Source organism: Dreissena polymorpha, chromosome 3, assembly GCF_020536995.1.
Source record: "Dreissena polymorpha isolate Duluth1 chromosome 3, UMN_Dpol_1.0, whole genome shotgun sequence".
NCBI classification, from domain to species: Eukaryota; Metazoa; Mollusca; class Bivalvia; order Myida; family Dreissenidae; genus Dreissena; species Dreissena polymorpha.
The window spans coordinates 49,348,098-49,365,511 of NC_068357.1; the positions used below are offsets into that span (position 1 = coordinate 49,348,098).

Consider the following 17,414-nt stretch of genomic DNA (forward strand, 5'->3'; position numbering starts at 1 on the left):
AAGAAGTGTTAAAACACCAACAAAGACATTTTTTTCATCTTTTAATTTTTGTCAAAACTGTTACTACCCCGTTCATTCCTAACCTTTCCCGCTATATGTTGTTTTCGACAACGGCCCCTTCGGTCTATAACATTATAGGGTGTAGTTTTCTGCAATAACAAAAATGGCGGCAATTGTGAAGATTTACGATTACGAAATGGATTTTTTGCAATTTAGCAACCAGGAAAGCGTTGTGTCAATGTATTACGCGCACTGAATTTTTATTTTGAAATTTGAAGGTAAAAAACCGCGCGCTATGCATGGTAAAAGGCTTCATTTCCAAGCCTTAGTTACTGATGAGCAGCAAACAGCATAAAACCTGAACAGACTGCGAGTTACTTGCAGGCTGTTCTGGTTCGATGCTCGTTGCAAAAGCCATTTTCACTTTGCTTCTTATGGGGGAAAAGGTTAATAGAAGTCTCTTCTTAAAGTGGCAGAAAGTATGGTCCCTGATATGCTTATGCAGACTGAACAAGCTTATCTGGGACGACACTTTACACACATGCATTTAACCTCATTTTCCCAGAACTAAGTGCATTTTCTGTTCTGCCCTCAAGGTATAGGCTCTGGAGCCGGTACTCTGGAGAAGTGTATTTAGCTGGCCTCACGTCCCCAGGTTGCCCAACAGTGGCACAGATGTAACCACCTGATCAAATGACTTGTGCGTCAAGTGTTGTTCCAGATAAGCCTGTGTAGTCTGCACAGGCTTATCAGGAACGACACTTTCCACATAGACTGAGCTTTCTTTTATGAGAAACTTCCTTTGAGTGAAAAATTCAAAAGAAGTGGAAATTGTTGCCTCTGATTAGCCTGCGCGGACTCACATGCTATTATGGGACAACACTTTACAAACTGTACCTTGCAGGTATAGGCTCAGTAGCCTGTGCAGACTCACAGGCTATTATGGGACGACATTTTACAAACTGTTCCTTGCAGGTATAGGCTCAGGAGCCGGTACCCTGGAGCAGTGTATTGAGCTGGCCTCACGCCCCCAGGTCGCCCAACAGTGGCGCCGGTGTAACCACCTGATCATAGATGAGATTTCAATGGTCGACGGGGACTTCTTTGATAAACTGGAAACTGTGGCAAGGTTAGCTGGATAGAAGATGCTATAAACCTTTTAAACTTGATTTTAATTTTAACTCTTGAATCTTTAACATAAGATCATTGGGAAATGGAATGAAATGTAAACAAAAGGCTACTGAGAAATGGAGTTGAACTGTGACACAAGACAAATGGGAAATGGAGTTTAACTGTAAACTCAAGACCAATATGAAATTGAATTGAACTGTAAACATAAGATCAATATGAAATGAAGTTGAACTGTAACCAGCATTCTGATTTGTCAATATTGTTTGATATGTCTTTTTGTATGTTATTCCTTTACCGCTGTCAGATGCATTTTGATGTGTTTGTAGTCCATAAACAAATATAATTTAATGTATGCCAGGCCCCTTTCTGAATAGATTTAAGGTTTAAATGCTTCATTTACAACAGTGCTGATGAGCGGCTGACTGCATAAATCCCGAACAGACTGCTTGTCCGTCCCAGGTTATTCTGGTTTTATGCGGATTGCATATAACCATTTGCACTTTGATTTTGAATGGGAAGGATTTTATTTAGATTGTGAAGTACTTTCAGGTTTTTCCTGGTTCTGTGCTAATTTACTCGCAGGTTGTTCTGGTGTTAAGCTGGTTTACACGCAGGTTGTTCTGGTTTAATGCTGGTTTACTCGCAGGTTGTTCTGGTTTTAAGCTTGTTTACTCCCAGGTTGTTCTGGTTTTAAGCTTGTTTACTCCCAGGTTGTTCTGGTTTTAAGCTGGTTTACTCACAGGTTGATCTGGTGTTAAGCTGGTTTACTCAGAGCTTTTTCTGGCTTTATGCAGGTTCCATGAGCCATTTTCACGTTGCTTCTGAGAGTGTATAGGTAATTTTGTGGTGGGATTACACAAAAATCCTAAATTTAAATTTAGAACCGGCTAGATGTTTATTTCAGAGTGATCAAGAAGAGTGATAAGCCCTTTGGAGGTATTCAGCTGATCATCTGCGGGGACTTCCTCCAGCTGCCACCTGTAGTGAAAGGAGAGGAAAAAAGGAAATTCTGTTTCCAAGTAAGAATGTTAGTTAACGCAACACATGTAGTAAACTATCATTAAACTACATTCATTAGTTTTAAACCTTTTTATTTCATGCTCTCCGGTGGTTTATAGAGATATATCAGTGATTTAAACTGATAATTCACTGTTTCAAATAGCGAAAAATTAACAGTAAACATTATCAACAATTTTCACTGTTTTGCTTTGAAATGACGTTGTTGTTTTATGTCATGACGTCATTATTTTAACGTAATTCTCCAAAAATAATCATTTGTAAGCATGAAAGAAAAAAAAAATTGTTTGATTCTGTGGAATGTTGTTTTTTAGCTCGGCTGTTTTCGGAGAAAACCCAAGCTATTGTCATAGCCAGCTCGTCGTCAGCCATAGGCGTCGTGCTAAACCTTAACATTGGCCATTACTTTTTAAATATTGAAGATAGCAATTGATTTTTGGCATGCATGTGTATCTCATTGAGCTGCACATTTTGAGTGGTAAAATTTCAAGGTGAACATCATCCTTCAAGGTTTAGGGTCGAAAAAACAAATTCAAGGAAAGTAATAAGCTTAAAATGGACATAGTTATCTGACCTGCCCACTTATATATTTTTAACCAGGTTTTCCGAAGGGTTAATTTTGTTTGTTCATTTCAAAAGTTCAGTTTGAGTTTTCTCCCTTTATCAGATTTTTTTTTCACAATGAAAACCTGGTTTTGTGACAATTTTGTCCCTTGTTGTTAAATAAATCAAAGCGGTGCAGTAGGCGGCATTGTGTTTCTGACAAACACATTGTGGTAAAAAGTCAACGTCAAGGTCATCCTTCAAGGTCTACGGTAAAAAATACACATTTAAGGGAAGTAATAAGCTTTAAAGGCAGATAATTATTCAATATTGAACATAGCCACTTTATATATTTTGCATGCATGTGTATCTCATGGAGCTGCACATTTTGAGTGATGAATCTACAGTCATGGTAGTGGCTTTTAATTATTTGCTACTAAAAATAGAGATTTGTTAGAGACAATTATTTTCAAGGGAAGTAATTAATATAATTAGAAATCTCATATTATATATTTTCTTACCAAGAATTGAAGTTCTTTTCACAGTTACTGTACAGATTTATTATTTTGATTATTTATAACTCAAATGATTGATTTGTCAAAGGTTTTTTATAATGATATAATTATCATTTCTTTCATGTACTTAGTTGTTAATAGTAGTGTTCATTACATACCTGTGGATTTATGTTTTCATAGATACATGATAAACTCTGGCTATGATTAAATCACAGGCCTTGGTTGTCAGTGATGTCTGACTTGGTCATTTTTGACTGCCTACAGACCCCCCCCCCCCCCCCCTCCTGGTTGGATTGGACAAAATCCAAGGGAAGTAAAAAGCTTTAAAGGAAGATGATTTCTATACCTGCCTAACGATAAATATAAATTTTATTTCAAAGTGGCACAGTAGGGGGCATTGTGTTTCTGACAAACACATCTCTTGTTGGGTCATTAGGTCAAAGGTCAAGGTCACTGTGACCTCTAAATAATTCGGACAAGCTTTCACAGCCGAGCGTGGCACCCGTTATGCGGTGCTCTTGTTATTCACTTGTAATCAAAGAAAACATAGATTTATACTCATGGCTGCGCGACTTGTTAAAATATTATTTTCTATGATCACTCGTGAATTAAAATTGATATTCCATCAAATCCAATAAATATTCTCTTCTTTTTTTTTACCTGAGTTGGTAGAGTGATGATTTGATTCATAGGCCAGACTCATGCAGCAAAACTATTTATAAACTTTGACATAAAATTGTGTGACAATTTTTATAACCCCGGATCAATATATCGGGGGTATATTGTTTTGGCCTGTCTGTCTGTCATTGTGTGTGTCCCAAAACTTAAACCTTGGTTAAAGTTTGATAACTTTTTTAATATTAAAGATAGCAACTTGATATTTGGCATGCATGTGTATCTCATGGAGCTGCACATTTTGAGTGGTGAAAAGTCAAGGTCATCCTTCAAGGTCAAATGTCAAATATCATTGTATTTTTCTTTCCTAAAACTTTAACCTTCGTTAAAGTTTTGTCATAACTTTTTGAATATTGAAGATAGCAACTTGATACTTGGCATGCATGTGTATCTCACGGAGCTGCACATTTTGAGTGGTGAAAGGTCAAGGTCATCCTTCAAGGTCAAAGGTCAAATTTATTGCTTCAAAGCCGCGCAATAGGGGGCATTGTGTTTCTGACAAACACATCACTTGTTCAACATGAAATTTTTGGGTGTCTTATTTTAGTGAAGGAACGAAATAGGATGTTATGTGTTATAAGTGATATTATACTGCAGAGCTTGGCTTGATGTCTTTTACTGGCTCTAGTTTTTGGGTCCTGCAGCAGGGGGCTGATTATGGACCTGCAGCCCAGCTATGCTGTATGCTCTGTTAATAGCAGGGACCCAATAACTAACAGCCTTTAAATGAGTGTAAGGCCCCTAGATTTTCTGAGCAAACTCCTTTGTACAAAATGTAGGGAAATAACAACAGTGAGTAAACATCGCCAACTAGTTAGTTTTCATTCCTGTATCTTATAAACTAAGCTTTAAAAAATTGTTTTTATGACTATATGTAATTATGCCAATGAGTCTGAACAACTTATATTTGAATGCAGTCTAAATCATGGCGCAAGTGCATTGACATTACTATGGAGTTGACCGATGTACGCAGACAGTCAGACAAAACCTTCATCGACATCCTGCAGAACATACGCCTAGGAAAGTAAGTTTAGTACGAGTTATCTATTTGATTGTTTTTTTATGCCCCCAAAGGCGGGCATAAAAATCACTGATCGCACTGTCCGTCTGTCCGTGACACTTTGTGTTTAGGTTTCGAAAAATGCTCATAACTTCTATGTCGCTTCAGATGTAACATTCATATTTGGTATGCATGTGTATATGGACAAGGCCTTTCCATACGCACACAAAATTTGACCCCCCTTGACCTTGAACTTAGGGTCCGCATTTAGGTTTCGAAAAATGCGTTTAGGATTCGAAAATGCTCATAGCTTCTATCAAAATGTTTATTGGGGGCATATGTCGTCCTATGGAGACAGCTCTAGTTTCAGATTTTTTTTGTACTTTATTCAAATTGCATAAGACACAATGATATTACCATAATGAACATGGTACTTGTCCTTGTGTATGATCTGAAATCTTCACTTTTGAAATAAACAATTCAGACTGATGCAAACTAACTATTAAATGTGCACTGTACTTCAATTAGAACTAACTAAAGGATAAGTTTTTATGATTCTTTTAATCTTAATATCAACATAACAAACTTTTCCATTTCTACAGTTAAAATGATCATGGTAAGGACCAAATAAAATGCATTTTTAGCTCAGCTGTTTTCGGAGAAGACCCGAAGTATTGTCATAGTCAGCTTGTCGTGTCCGTCATTGTCCGCTGTCCGTGTCGTGCTAAAACCTTGACAATTTGTCAAGGTTTTGAACATTGGCTCTAAAATCAAAGTGCTTCAACCTACAACTTTGAAACTTCATATGTAGCTGCACCTTGATGAGATCTACATGCCACACCCATTTTTGGGTCACTAGGTCAAAGGTCAAGGTCACTGTGACCTCTAAAAAAAATATTCTGACAAGCTTCCATTTATTCAAAACTGCACCCGCAGCCGAGCGTGGCACCCGTTATGCAGTGCTCTTGTTGTTGTTTTGTATCATTTTAGTCTTATTTTACAAAAACCAAGAAATGTATTGTGTTCAAAGCAGTGCATTTAAACAGTGCATATAAATAAGTCAGTCTTGCTGTGCTCATTGTAAGTGACACAAAAAGACTAATTTAATTTTGTCATAACAAAAGTTGTCAAAAACAAGGATTCTAGAAAAAAGAAAATAAATTAAAATATTCTATGTATTGGATCTCCAGAGGGAGGAAATTATTAATATATGTATATATATATATATCTATGTATGTGTGTATGTATATGTATATATATGTGTATATGCGTATATGTGGGTATATGTGTATAATATCTATATAATAATATATACACAGCATATAATTCATAATATGTAGCGACTTCCGAGTATTGGCGCGTAACGTCACGTTCACGTCGGGTAACGTTACGTCATTTATTTATATTTTTGTATTTACTTCCGTTATGATCGACAGAAGAAAACGCTATGTAAAGTTGTCGTAATAATCGTTTACTGAAGAAGGCCTTTGGCCGAAATATTTAATAAAAGAGTAAATGTATGAAGTTTTAAATTAAAATAAGCAAATTTTTATTTAAGTTGATGATCAATGATACTTTGTTCATACTAAACTCAGAGTATCTCTCTGTAAAATTGATTTAAACAGTTGAAATGATATTTGATTCATTTTAAACATTTCGTTCAGTTATTAATACTTAAAGGGGCCTTTACACAGATTTTGGCATCTTTTGAAGTTTGTCATTAAATGCTTTATATTGATAAATTTAAACATTGGATCTAAAAAGCTCCAGTAAAACATCAAGAATAAAATTTAAAAAAGGAAAAAAAGTAGCCCGCAGCAGGGCTCGAACCAGTGACCCCCGGAGTCCTGAAGTAAAAACCAATTAGACTGCTCGGCCATCCTGCCAAGTATATATGAAAGATGTATTTTATAGTTTATATAAGCAATCTTTGTAGTTTCACAAAATTAAACGACAACAACAGAACTCTCCAAATTATTCAATCGTTTGGCGTTGCAACGCTTTATCATTTTCAGGTTTTTAAATCGTCAAAAGATGCATATAATGGCTATATTAGACCAAGGTAAATGTTCAGTATTACTGTTTCCTCACAAATATCATAACTATACACAGGAATAGCCAAACGTAAATGCCAAAGGTATATTTCATCAGAGAATCTCTACATTTTTGGACACTGTCTTCCAATAATATTTTTGTGTAGCTAACATTTTAGGTAAAAGAATAAATATTTATACCCCCATTACCAATGGCAATGGCGGCTATATAGGAGTCACTTTGTCGGTCGGTCTGTCCCGAAAGCTTGTCCGGGCCATAACTATGTTGTTCATTTTGAGTTTTTAGCACATTTGTTAACCATCATTGGACGGTGTGTCCCGCAAAAGAATTATGTCGATATCTCATAGGTCAAGGTCGCACTTTGAGTTCAAAGGTCAAAAATGGTCATAAATGAGCTTGTCTGGGCCATAACTTTGTCATTTATTGTAAGATTTTAAAATCATTTGGCACATTTGTTCACCATCATTGGACGGCGTGTCAGGCAAAAAAATTACATTGATATCTCCAAGGTCAAGGTCACACTTTGAATTTAAAGTAAAAAAAGGCCATAAATGAGCTTGTCCAGACCATAACTATGTCATTCATTGTGAGATTTTCAAATCAATTGTTCACCATCATTGGATGGTGTGTCACAAGAAAGAATTGTTGATATCTCCAGGGTCAAGGTCACACTTTTAGTTCAAAGGTCAAAAATGGCCATAAATGATAATGGCATAATAATTCTTTTCGACATAAATTAGCTTCTCTTGTTTTGTGAAGACAGCATGCAAAATAGTCTGTGTCAATGCGGCACGTGGGGGTATACGTCACGTCTGTGACAAAGCTATAGTTTTTTGTGTCAAAAAAGTATTGAAGTTATGTTTCCATCATCCCAAGGTGTCCAGATTACGTGTACTCAACCCTTCGAGGGACTGCCCAGCACAATATTCAGCAGCATGGCATCCTAGCAACGCAGCTGTGCACTCACAAAGAAGACGTCAACCAGATCAATAACTTCCAACTGAAGAAGCTCACAGGTAGGTCTGCATTGAAGCTCCATTAATAAAATAGATCTTTCATATTTATACATGTACTTTAACAAAGTTTTGAAACACTATGTCTCTAGTTTGTTTCACTTAAAGGGTGGGTTACTGGTATTCACAAATCAGGACATTAAAAGAAAACAATTGTCGCGGATTTTTCAAGAGAAAAGTACTGTGAAATCATTTATTTTCGCCAGCACGAAATTTCGTCATTTATATAAAAATGACGTTTTTGTCAGCACTAAAATTCTCCAATTCCTGACTTTGAAAAAAAAATATGCTTCAGTCAATATCCGATTTGTTTGTCCGAAATATATCGCGGTTGCGAAATATTGTAGTGGGGAAAGAGGGAGGACACTTGAGTCACTAGCAGGAGGTGGGGCCTGTTTGTCACATGTCAATATACTAGTCTTTTGTTATCAGGTGATCAGTAATTTGCCCTCATTAGTGTATCATTATTATGATTAGCGGATTAGTGGGACCGAATAACCGTTAACGAGTGTTTGAAACCCGGGTTTGAAACAGTGAAGCCAGTTGCCAATTGGCCCTATTCATTTATTATCATGGCCAAACTAATAACAATCTTACCTTTATCGGCGCAAATTAGAGAAGGTGCGAAGATTATTGGTTAAAATTATGGTTAGCAAACTGTTTGGCCAGTTTTCAATAAGGTTTCAAGAGTTTTGCATCGTACATATTTGATCACTTTAAGTACAACAATTTTCAGAAGTGTAAAATTAACAGTGCATAATGGGACAGCGGTTTCATAGGGCAAAGTTCAGATTTAATTGTAACAACCAATGGACGAGTGAGTTTAAATTAGATTGAATGCAAAAGGATACAAAGCAATGTTTTATCGCGTTTTAGAGCATTGTCACATGTCAGTTAAGTACACTGTGTAATCTACACCCTTTTGTGTCAAAACCGGATTTATCTTGATTACGTAACAGACGGAGTATGTATGCGTGGATTACGTTGGATTTTAGTGCCTCATGCCTTTGGTAATTCAGTCTTAATTTGTTCAAATATGGGACATAATTGTTCGTTAGGATCTTGAATTCGTCAATCGTCGACTGACGAAATATACGAAAATTAATGCCTGACCATATATAATGGTTTCACAGTATGTGATTTTTAAGCAAAAAAACACTCACCTGATAAATATATACATGAATATCAAAACAGCTTTAAATTATATTGTTTGCAAGCAGCTAAAGTATAGGAATTCAATCAAGTTAACATAAATATTCAAATTAAGTTGTGACTAATAAGATAAAATAATGTACTGAAAGGTTGAGAGCAAGAACATGCTGGGAGACGTTTATGATGATATCACCTTTCACTTTCAATAGACAATTAAATTTTGCCTTAAGAAATCAATTTACAATGGCATAGTTATTAAATTAGTGAATTTATGTATACAAGACCTGTTATATATCCTTAAATCTCTTATACAGATTTCGGCAGTGTTATTGATGAGGCCTTAGCAATATTGAATGTGACAACATCTGTGTTACATGGGATATAATAACAAGTTATTTAATAAAGAAGGATATACATATTTGTATAAAAGAGTAATTGAATATCTGGGCTTGCCCTGGCTAAAAAAATTATTCAGTCAAATTTGCCTCACTACGGCAAAATATGAGTAAATTGTGCTATTGTATGGGTTTTTATGTAGCCAAATAAAAATTTGTTTAGCAGAAGTTTAATATGTAGCTTTTGGGTGATATGGCGGACGACTTAATTAGCTCTGCATGTTTCTTCAAAGGTCCATCCCATGTGTACGAGGCCACTGACAGTGACGAGGTTTACCTCAAGCAGATCAACTACCTCTCTCCCGTCCCTGCCAGCCTGAGTCTCACTGTTGGGGCGCAGGTCATGTTGGCCAAGAACGTCGATGTTACCCAGGGGCTAGTGAACGGGGCTCGAGGGGTCGTCACTGGCTTCGAGAAAGGGGAAGGAGGTAAGGGTGCATACTTAAATCTTCTTATTCCAATAATCAAAAAATAAGAATGGTCTTGATTCTGGACCTTAGATTAGATAGTTGGAGGTAACGGGAATGCGGTTTGAGCTGGTAAAATGACATTTGCAGGTTTGGCAATGTAGCTATGACAATGGAGTCAAAATGTATAACATAAATTGACTCTCGCACAATATCGCATAGATAGTTTTTGTTTTCTTTGAGTGTTTTGTTATGTTAGGTCATATGACTTCTAACATGTTATTAAACACCACAATTACAAAAAAAAATTATATTCTCACTTCAAACAGAACTTCTTTCTATGCACAAATGCAGGTTGAGTTAGAATTTGTTGTATCGCAAACTGTTTCAAAGATTTCACAGGACATACTCAATGGTCACTTTTTAATTTGTCAAATTGAAGTATGTAAGCTTCACTTTCAGCCGAAATTGTTAAGTACCCCAAGTTATTTGCAAACATACATCTAAAAATGGCTTTGCTCTGTGAAAAGGGGGTTTAATGCATGTGCGTAAAGTGTCCTCACAGGCTAATCAGGGACTACACTTACCTCTTTTATGATATTTTTCCTTTAAAAAAAAGTCTCTTCTTAGCAAAAATCTAATTTAGGCGTAAAATGTCATCCCTGATTAGCCTGTGTGGACTGCATATTCATTTAACCCCCTTTTTAAAGAGTGCAGCATTATTGTAATATTTCTTCTCTGTCCCTCAGGTTGCCCAATAGTGAAGTTCTTATGTGGCCTAGAGGTGCCAGTGAAGCCAACTCGGTGGACTTTCAAAATCTCTGGTGGGGTGTTCCTGACGCGAAGGCAGATCCCCCTCAAACTGGCATGGGCAATCTCCATTCACAAGAGTCAGGTAGGGAGATAACTTCGGAGACTTGTATAAGGCCTTTTCTGGCGGTTTATTTTGGGGGGGGGGGGCAATTCAGGATTGGGCATTTTTCTGCGCAAAAAGTCTTCTAATTTGTGTAAACTACTTAGACATGACTAAAAATTTTTAAAAAGAAGAAGGGATTTCGTTTCTTCAAATTGAGAGTTGTTTTGTGATTTCCCTTTGGGAATGTGTCCATTTAATGGCCTCCAAGATATGGTTCTAATCTGGGACGCCACTTTCTGCTTTAATTTTTTTTAAATGTTCAAAGGAAGACTGTTCTTGACTGTTCGAGTTTAAGCGGAAAGACTGTGCAGACAGCACACACACTTTACACACATGCATTAAAACCCATTTTTACAGATCAAGGCTCATATCCAATATGAAAAGTTTTATGCCCATAAAATCTACTTCTGTGTGTCATATGATGACTGTTCTGTCCATGAAATCTGCTTCTGTGTTACATATGATGACTGTTCTTTCCATGAAATCTCCTTCTGTGTGTCATATGATGACTGTTCTTTCCATGAAATCTACTTCTGTGTTACATATGATGACAGTTCTTTCCATGAAATCTACTTCTGTGCGTCATATGATGACAGTTCTTTCCATGAAATCTGCTTCTGTGTGTCATATGATGACTGTTCTTTCCATGAAATCTACTTCTGTGTGTTATATGATGACTGTTCTTGCCATGAAATCTACTTCTGTGTGTCATATGATGACTGTTCTTTCCATGAAATCTACTTCTGTGCGTCATATGATGACTGTTCTTTCCATGAAATCTACTTCTGTGTGTCATATGATGACTGTTCTTTCCATGAAATCTACTTCTGTGTGTCATATGATGACTGTTCTTTCCATTAAACCTACTTCTGTGTGTCATATGATGACTGTTCTTTCCATGAAATCTACTTCTGTGTTACATATGATGACTGTTCTTTTCATTAGTATACTCTTTTGTTCTGAACAAGCACAATGTCAGAATGCTTGTACCAGTATATCTTGATATATTTTTTAACCTGTTATATAGAAGAGGGCAGTTAGAGGGGGGGGGGGGGGGGGGGGGTTCATATTTTTCATACTTGAATCACCGTTGACATATCTGTGCATCTGTCTATCTTTTGTCTTTCAGTGTACACAAACTGAAGTAGTCATACAACACTTTTCAAAATGTTAAATCATATGACAGTAAAAATTACAAAAGTCATTCCCCTATTTTGACTTAAATTTTTTTTCAACATGCTACAAATACATGTAATTACAGGTGGCCTCGGGTACCCCCTTCATCTTTACTGTTACTAGCTCTACTCAGTTCCAGCCAATGTCAAGTTGTGTAATATTTATTTTCAACATTAAATTGACATTAAACTTAACAAAAACGTCTGTTTTTTTCCAGGGTATGACACTGGACTGCGTTGAGATCTCCCTATCAAAGGTATTTGAGTCAGGCCAGACTTACGTTGCCCTGTCCCGGGCAAAGAATCTGGAGGGTCTGAGGGTGTTAGACTTTGATCGTAAGTGTGTGAGAGCTGACCCTGATGTGTTGAAGTTTTACCACAAGATGCAGCTGAAGCAGAAAATGATGTCGGGAGCTGTTGAGTTAGAATCTGATGCTAAACGACCTAAACATTGGTGATAGTGTCATTAAGATTATATTTTATATAGTGTAAAATGGGTCAAAATTAAAGGATCAGGGGTGGTATTCCAGAAACATCTTAAGTCATTTCTTAAATAATTTCACTTAAGTTCAAAATTACAATGTTTTGTATTTCTTTACTCAATAAGGAAACACATTTTTTGGTATTCCTAAAATAACATTGGCATAATTATGTTATTAAAATGTTTATCTTGATGCTTATCAATTGACATATGAAATGAAACACTGAAGAAAATTTCCCAATTTAAGGATAAGAATAAAATTTAACTTAAGATGCTTCTGGAATACGACTCCTGAAATCCATTATCTTGACTAATAAAACCAGTGGTTGGAATTGTACACTTTGGTTTGAGTTCCATTCAATTTGTATAGTTGTTATTAGGATCTCCACATCTGTGAGAACAAAACACACACACAATGCTTACTGAGTTTTATGCACTAAATACTTGCGGCATGCAAATGTTAAAAATCAATTTGCTTTGTAATTTTAAATGCATTATCTTCAATTATAACCTCAGATTAGTGTTTTTTCCCTAAAAATTGGCTCATTTTCATAGATATGGGCTGTACAAATGGGGTTTAACTCTTTCAGTGCGGGAACCGAATTTTGAAGGCCTGTGCAAACAGTTTGTATCCAGATGAGACGCCACAGAACGTGGCGTCTCATCAGGATCCAAACTGTTTGCTATTCTGATAGTATTCTTTGAAAAAATTCTAAGAAAATGCTATTTTTAGAAATTAAGCAGACGACATTTTAGCAGACTACAAATTTCCCAGCATGCAAAGGGTTAATGCATGTGCATAAATTGCAGTCGACACAGGCTAATCTGATATGACACTTTACGCTCATGAATTAAACCCCCTTTTCACAGAGCATGGCTCATAATGTATTTTGTTGCATACCAATACCAGATAGTCTTTCAAACCATTGAGTTGTGATCAATTAAAAGAATCCTCATTTTTTACTGATGTATATTATTTTAGGAGTGATTTATGTTAGTGTCTGTAGTATTTGTTCGTCTCAATCTATTCACCAGTATTGTAATCTGATCTCACTTGTGAAATTTGTTCATATGACAGAAAGAATTCAGTCTGCAATATTGCTGTTTACCTGTGCAATAAATGTTTTGTACCATGCAGGCATAGCTCCTTGATTTTAGAATGTACAAAATATTTTTTCATCTCGTATAAATCATTTTATTGTCAATTAAATGTGTAAAACGTTGACAAGACAATAAATGGTTCTTGAACTATGCCATATTCCTGGTGTTATAGAAAAATTGATGATTATATCTGTGAAAATGTCATTTTTAGTGTTCATAGATTATTACTTCTAACTGAAAAAAGCTTTTGAAAATTACTCCATATATTAATTTTATCAATATTAAGAATGACATGAATTGAAATTATTTAAGTACATTTGATAACATTTTATAAATGCACTTTCATACATGCACATTCTATTTAAGCTTTTATTTCTGGTTTGTTTTGAAAATAAATTTTGGAAAAATTCTCTTCACCAACTAATAAAGTAAACCTTTATGACAATGTCATAATGCATGTTTTAAGTTAGATTGTTTAAAAGCCCACACTTTATTGAGATTTGAAGAAATGCAGTATAAACTTGAACTTCTTAAAGAAAAGAATTAAAACATTCTGCAACAGTAGGTTCGGATTTGGCATGAAGCAAATGGAAATTTAGACACTTGTTTTTTAAAACCTCATTGTTGTTTTAAAATGCAGGAATATTTTTAAGAAAGTCTTATCAGTCTTTTATCTTATTGCTATTATTTTAAGTTGTGTCCATTATGCTGCTAAAATATGGTATAAACTTGTGCATTTATGCATTACCTGAAATTAGTATGTTATGACTATTTACATAGACTTCAATTCAAGCTGTTGTGATGGTCATTTTTATGCCCCCGAAGGAGGGCAAATAGTGATCGAACCGTCCGTTTGTCCTTCCGTCACATTTTGCATTTAGGTTTCGAAAAATGCTCATAACTTCTATGTCCCTTCACAGGAAGGGACATAGCAACTTGATATTTAGCTGCATGTGTATCTTATGGAGCTGCACGTTTTGGGTGGTGAAAGATCAAGGTCATCCTTCAAGGTCAAAGGTAAAAAACATGTATCAAAGCTGCGCAGTAGGGGGCATTGTGTTTCTGACAAACACATCTCTTGTTCATTTTATAATCATATCATTACACACCCAAATAATGCTCATTTAATTGTTCTTTCTGAATCAAGCAACATTTTTATTATCTAAAACAGGCTGAGACAACTAATAGATTAGATTTTCAGTTTAAGTTCCTTATACGTAATACTGGTTGTTTATGTTTGGTATCCGGAGAAGTGCCCCCCCGGAGAACTGCCCCCTTATTTTAAAGGTGGCGGAGAGGTGCCCCCCCATCAAATCGGTAGGGGCGGAGAACTGCCCCCCTGTCAGAATTTAGTAGGCGGATATCTTCCCCCCCATCAAATCTGTAGGGGCGGAGAACTGCCCCCCGGTGTCATATTAGTTATTAGTTACGTAGTGAAAACAATACTTACGGGTAATTTTACGTTATCGCCGTACACATTTTATCCGGTAACAATTTAATTTAAGTACAAGTATATTACCATTTATCGAACTGAATAACACAAATTGTCTAGAGGCATGTGATAATACTGTTTAAGGCCCTTGGTACGCATCTGCACCACTCACTATACATGAATGCCTTGTAAAAGTCGTGTTTTAATAAGAGCGCGAAACATAGTCGAGATCCACACAGGAAACGCGTGCGTGTTAATACTGGCAATGTGTTGCAACTAAATATAGACGTGCAACTCGGTACTTATGGAGGAAAAGTTACATCGGAATTAATTTACATTATAAAGATAGTATTGACCCATGGAAAAAAGTTAATTGACATATAAAAAAGTAAATTAATAGGCAAGGCAAAGGCAATAATTTAGCTGACTTGAAGAAAAAAGTGAAGTGAAGTCGAATTTATAAGCAATTTATTTATGTTGTTTAGTTAATTCATGTCTTCTAGCACCTTATCCGTCGGTAGCATCGCCAGACCGTCGAGTCGTCCGCAGTTTGCATTTTGAGCAGATCATGTCGACATGCCAAACAAACAAAATCGGTAACAGTTGCTTTAATTAGCAGCTAATAAGGCAGGCAGAGAACTTGTTACCGTTAACGATAAGTACCGCGATCTTTTAATCTTTTAATTGGTAGACCGGACCGACCTTAATTGTTAAGAACTTGTTAGCTTTGAATAAAGCCGCATACGGGTTTAATATATTGAACCGTCCAAATCCGTAATTGGCGAAAACAAACAAATAAATTATTGTTTTCAGCTGGCATAAGGATGGATTAAATTGCATGCTAATTGTTTGTTTTTATTACGGGGAAAATATCAAATAATTCAGCCGCGAAAACGTTTTATTAGCAAAAAGTTATTTGTTTTTCTTTGTTCACATTGACGAAAATCACGTGATTATAAAGTTGGCGACGTGACGACGTCCATGCCGAGGTAGGTATTTTATGCCGTTTTATAACTTTTATTACTTGTACAACTTTATATTACTTTTGAAATTTCACTCAATTTCCATACATAATAGCAAGAAAGTTACTGGCGTTATTGTCATTATAATACTCGCTTTATATATCACCGCTATTTCTTTAATTAGGGGGCACTTCTCCGGGTCATCAATTCTGACAGGGGGGCAGTTCTCCGCCCCTTATTAATCAGCAGGGGGGCAGTTCTCCGCCCTATACAAAAACAGTGAGGGGGCAGTTCTCCGCCCAGTGAAAAATCTTTGGGGGGGCAGTTCTCCGGGGGGGCACTTCTCCTAGAGCCTTTATGTTTTATTGTATTGGATTGCACACAAAAACTCTTAACTTTTATTTTCTCTTATTTGAACTACTTTTGGTAAGCACATACTAGCAATATTTTATCAAATATTGGGACAATTGTTTAAGTTGCATTTATGTATATATTCATCATCAACTTTAACCACAAAAAGGGAAGTGTATATATGTATCAGCATTTATTTATTTAAGTATCAAGTTTGTTATAATATGACATGTCTGAAATAAAATGATGGTATGAAACCTTGTTGGTCTTTAAAGACTTTTATATAGTCAAAACCCACATTTATTCTGTAGATTTGCATAGGTCGCTTTTTAATGTTGCTCGACATGAAATGGATCTAAATAAGTTGTGTTGGATTACACAATAATGCGCTTATAGTTATCTTTTAAATAATTATATACCAATTAGTGGTGAACTAAATCTTTTCTTGAATAGTTTCTTCTGATTATTGTTGAGCGCAACTAAACATGAAGGAGTTTGAAACATTGAAACTTTCAAATGTGAGATGTAGTTGTGTGTGTGTATGAATAGCCTTCTGGTGGTACTTGTTGAAGTTAAATTATTATGAACTGGTTGTCATAGCAAATATGGGCATACAATTTGCTTTAGATTGTTTTGAAATTAACTGCTATTTACTTTGCTATTTATATATACTTCACTATTTGTATTGAACGCCACGGACATATCAATTTATACTGTAGTGCTTTATTGAAGATTTGGGGTTATCTTGCTCTGACTTATTTGGCTGTTTATTATAGTGTTACTCTGAGATGAAATGTTATCATCATAATAACGGTTTACAGTCAACTCGTACCTAAGTCAACTCGCACGGTAGTCAACTCGCACGTTTTTTGGTTAACTCGCACGGAAGTTAATTCGTACCTAAGTCAACTCGCACGGTAGTCAAAATATTGATGTATTAATGGGTTCTAAATGAGAAATTTATGCATAAAAACAAATGATTAATACTTTCACACATTTTCCATTTGGAAGTTCAAATCATGCTTGTAATTTATGAAGTTGTAGAAATATTTATTACATGAACAAATAATAAATAGAAAATGGAATTAAGAAA

General features: G+C 35.8%; 1 protein-coding gene across 2 annotated transcripts in view; it reads left to right on the top strand.

The window, feature by feature from the left end:
* Positions 1–16,555, top strand: part of LOC127874072 (ATP-dependent DNA helicase PIF1-like) — a 49,469-nt gene extending 32,914 nt beyond the window's left edge. For both annotated transcript variants that reach the window (XM_052418185.1, XM_052418186.1), the window contains exons 6-12: positions 976–1,129; positions 2,036–2,150; positions 4,799–4,905; positions 7,813–7,952; positions 9,730–9,924; positions 10,653–10,798; positions 12,213–16,555. In XM_052418185.1, coding sequence (XP_052274145.1) covers positions 976–1,129; positions 2,036–2,150; positions 4,799–4,905; positions 7,813–7,952; positions 9,730–9,924; positions 10,653–10,798; positions 12,213–12,452 — 1,097 coding nt within the window. In that variant the 3' untranslated portion in view covers positions 12,453–16,555. The remainder of the gene's footprint in view (positions 1–975; positions 1,130–2,035; positions 2,151–4,798; positions 4,906–7,812; positions 7,953–9,729; positions 9,925–10,652; positions 10,799–12,212) is intronic.
* Positions 16,556–17,414: the final 859 nt, after the last annotated feature.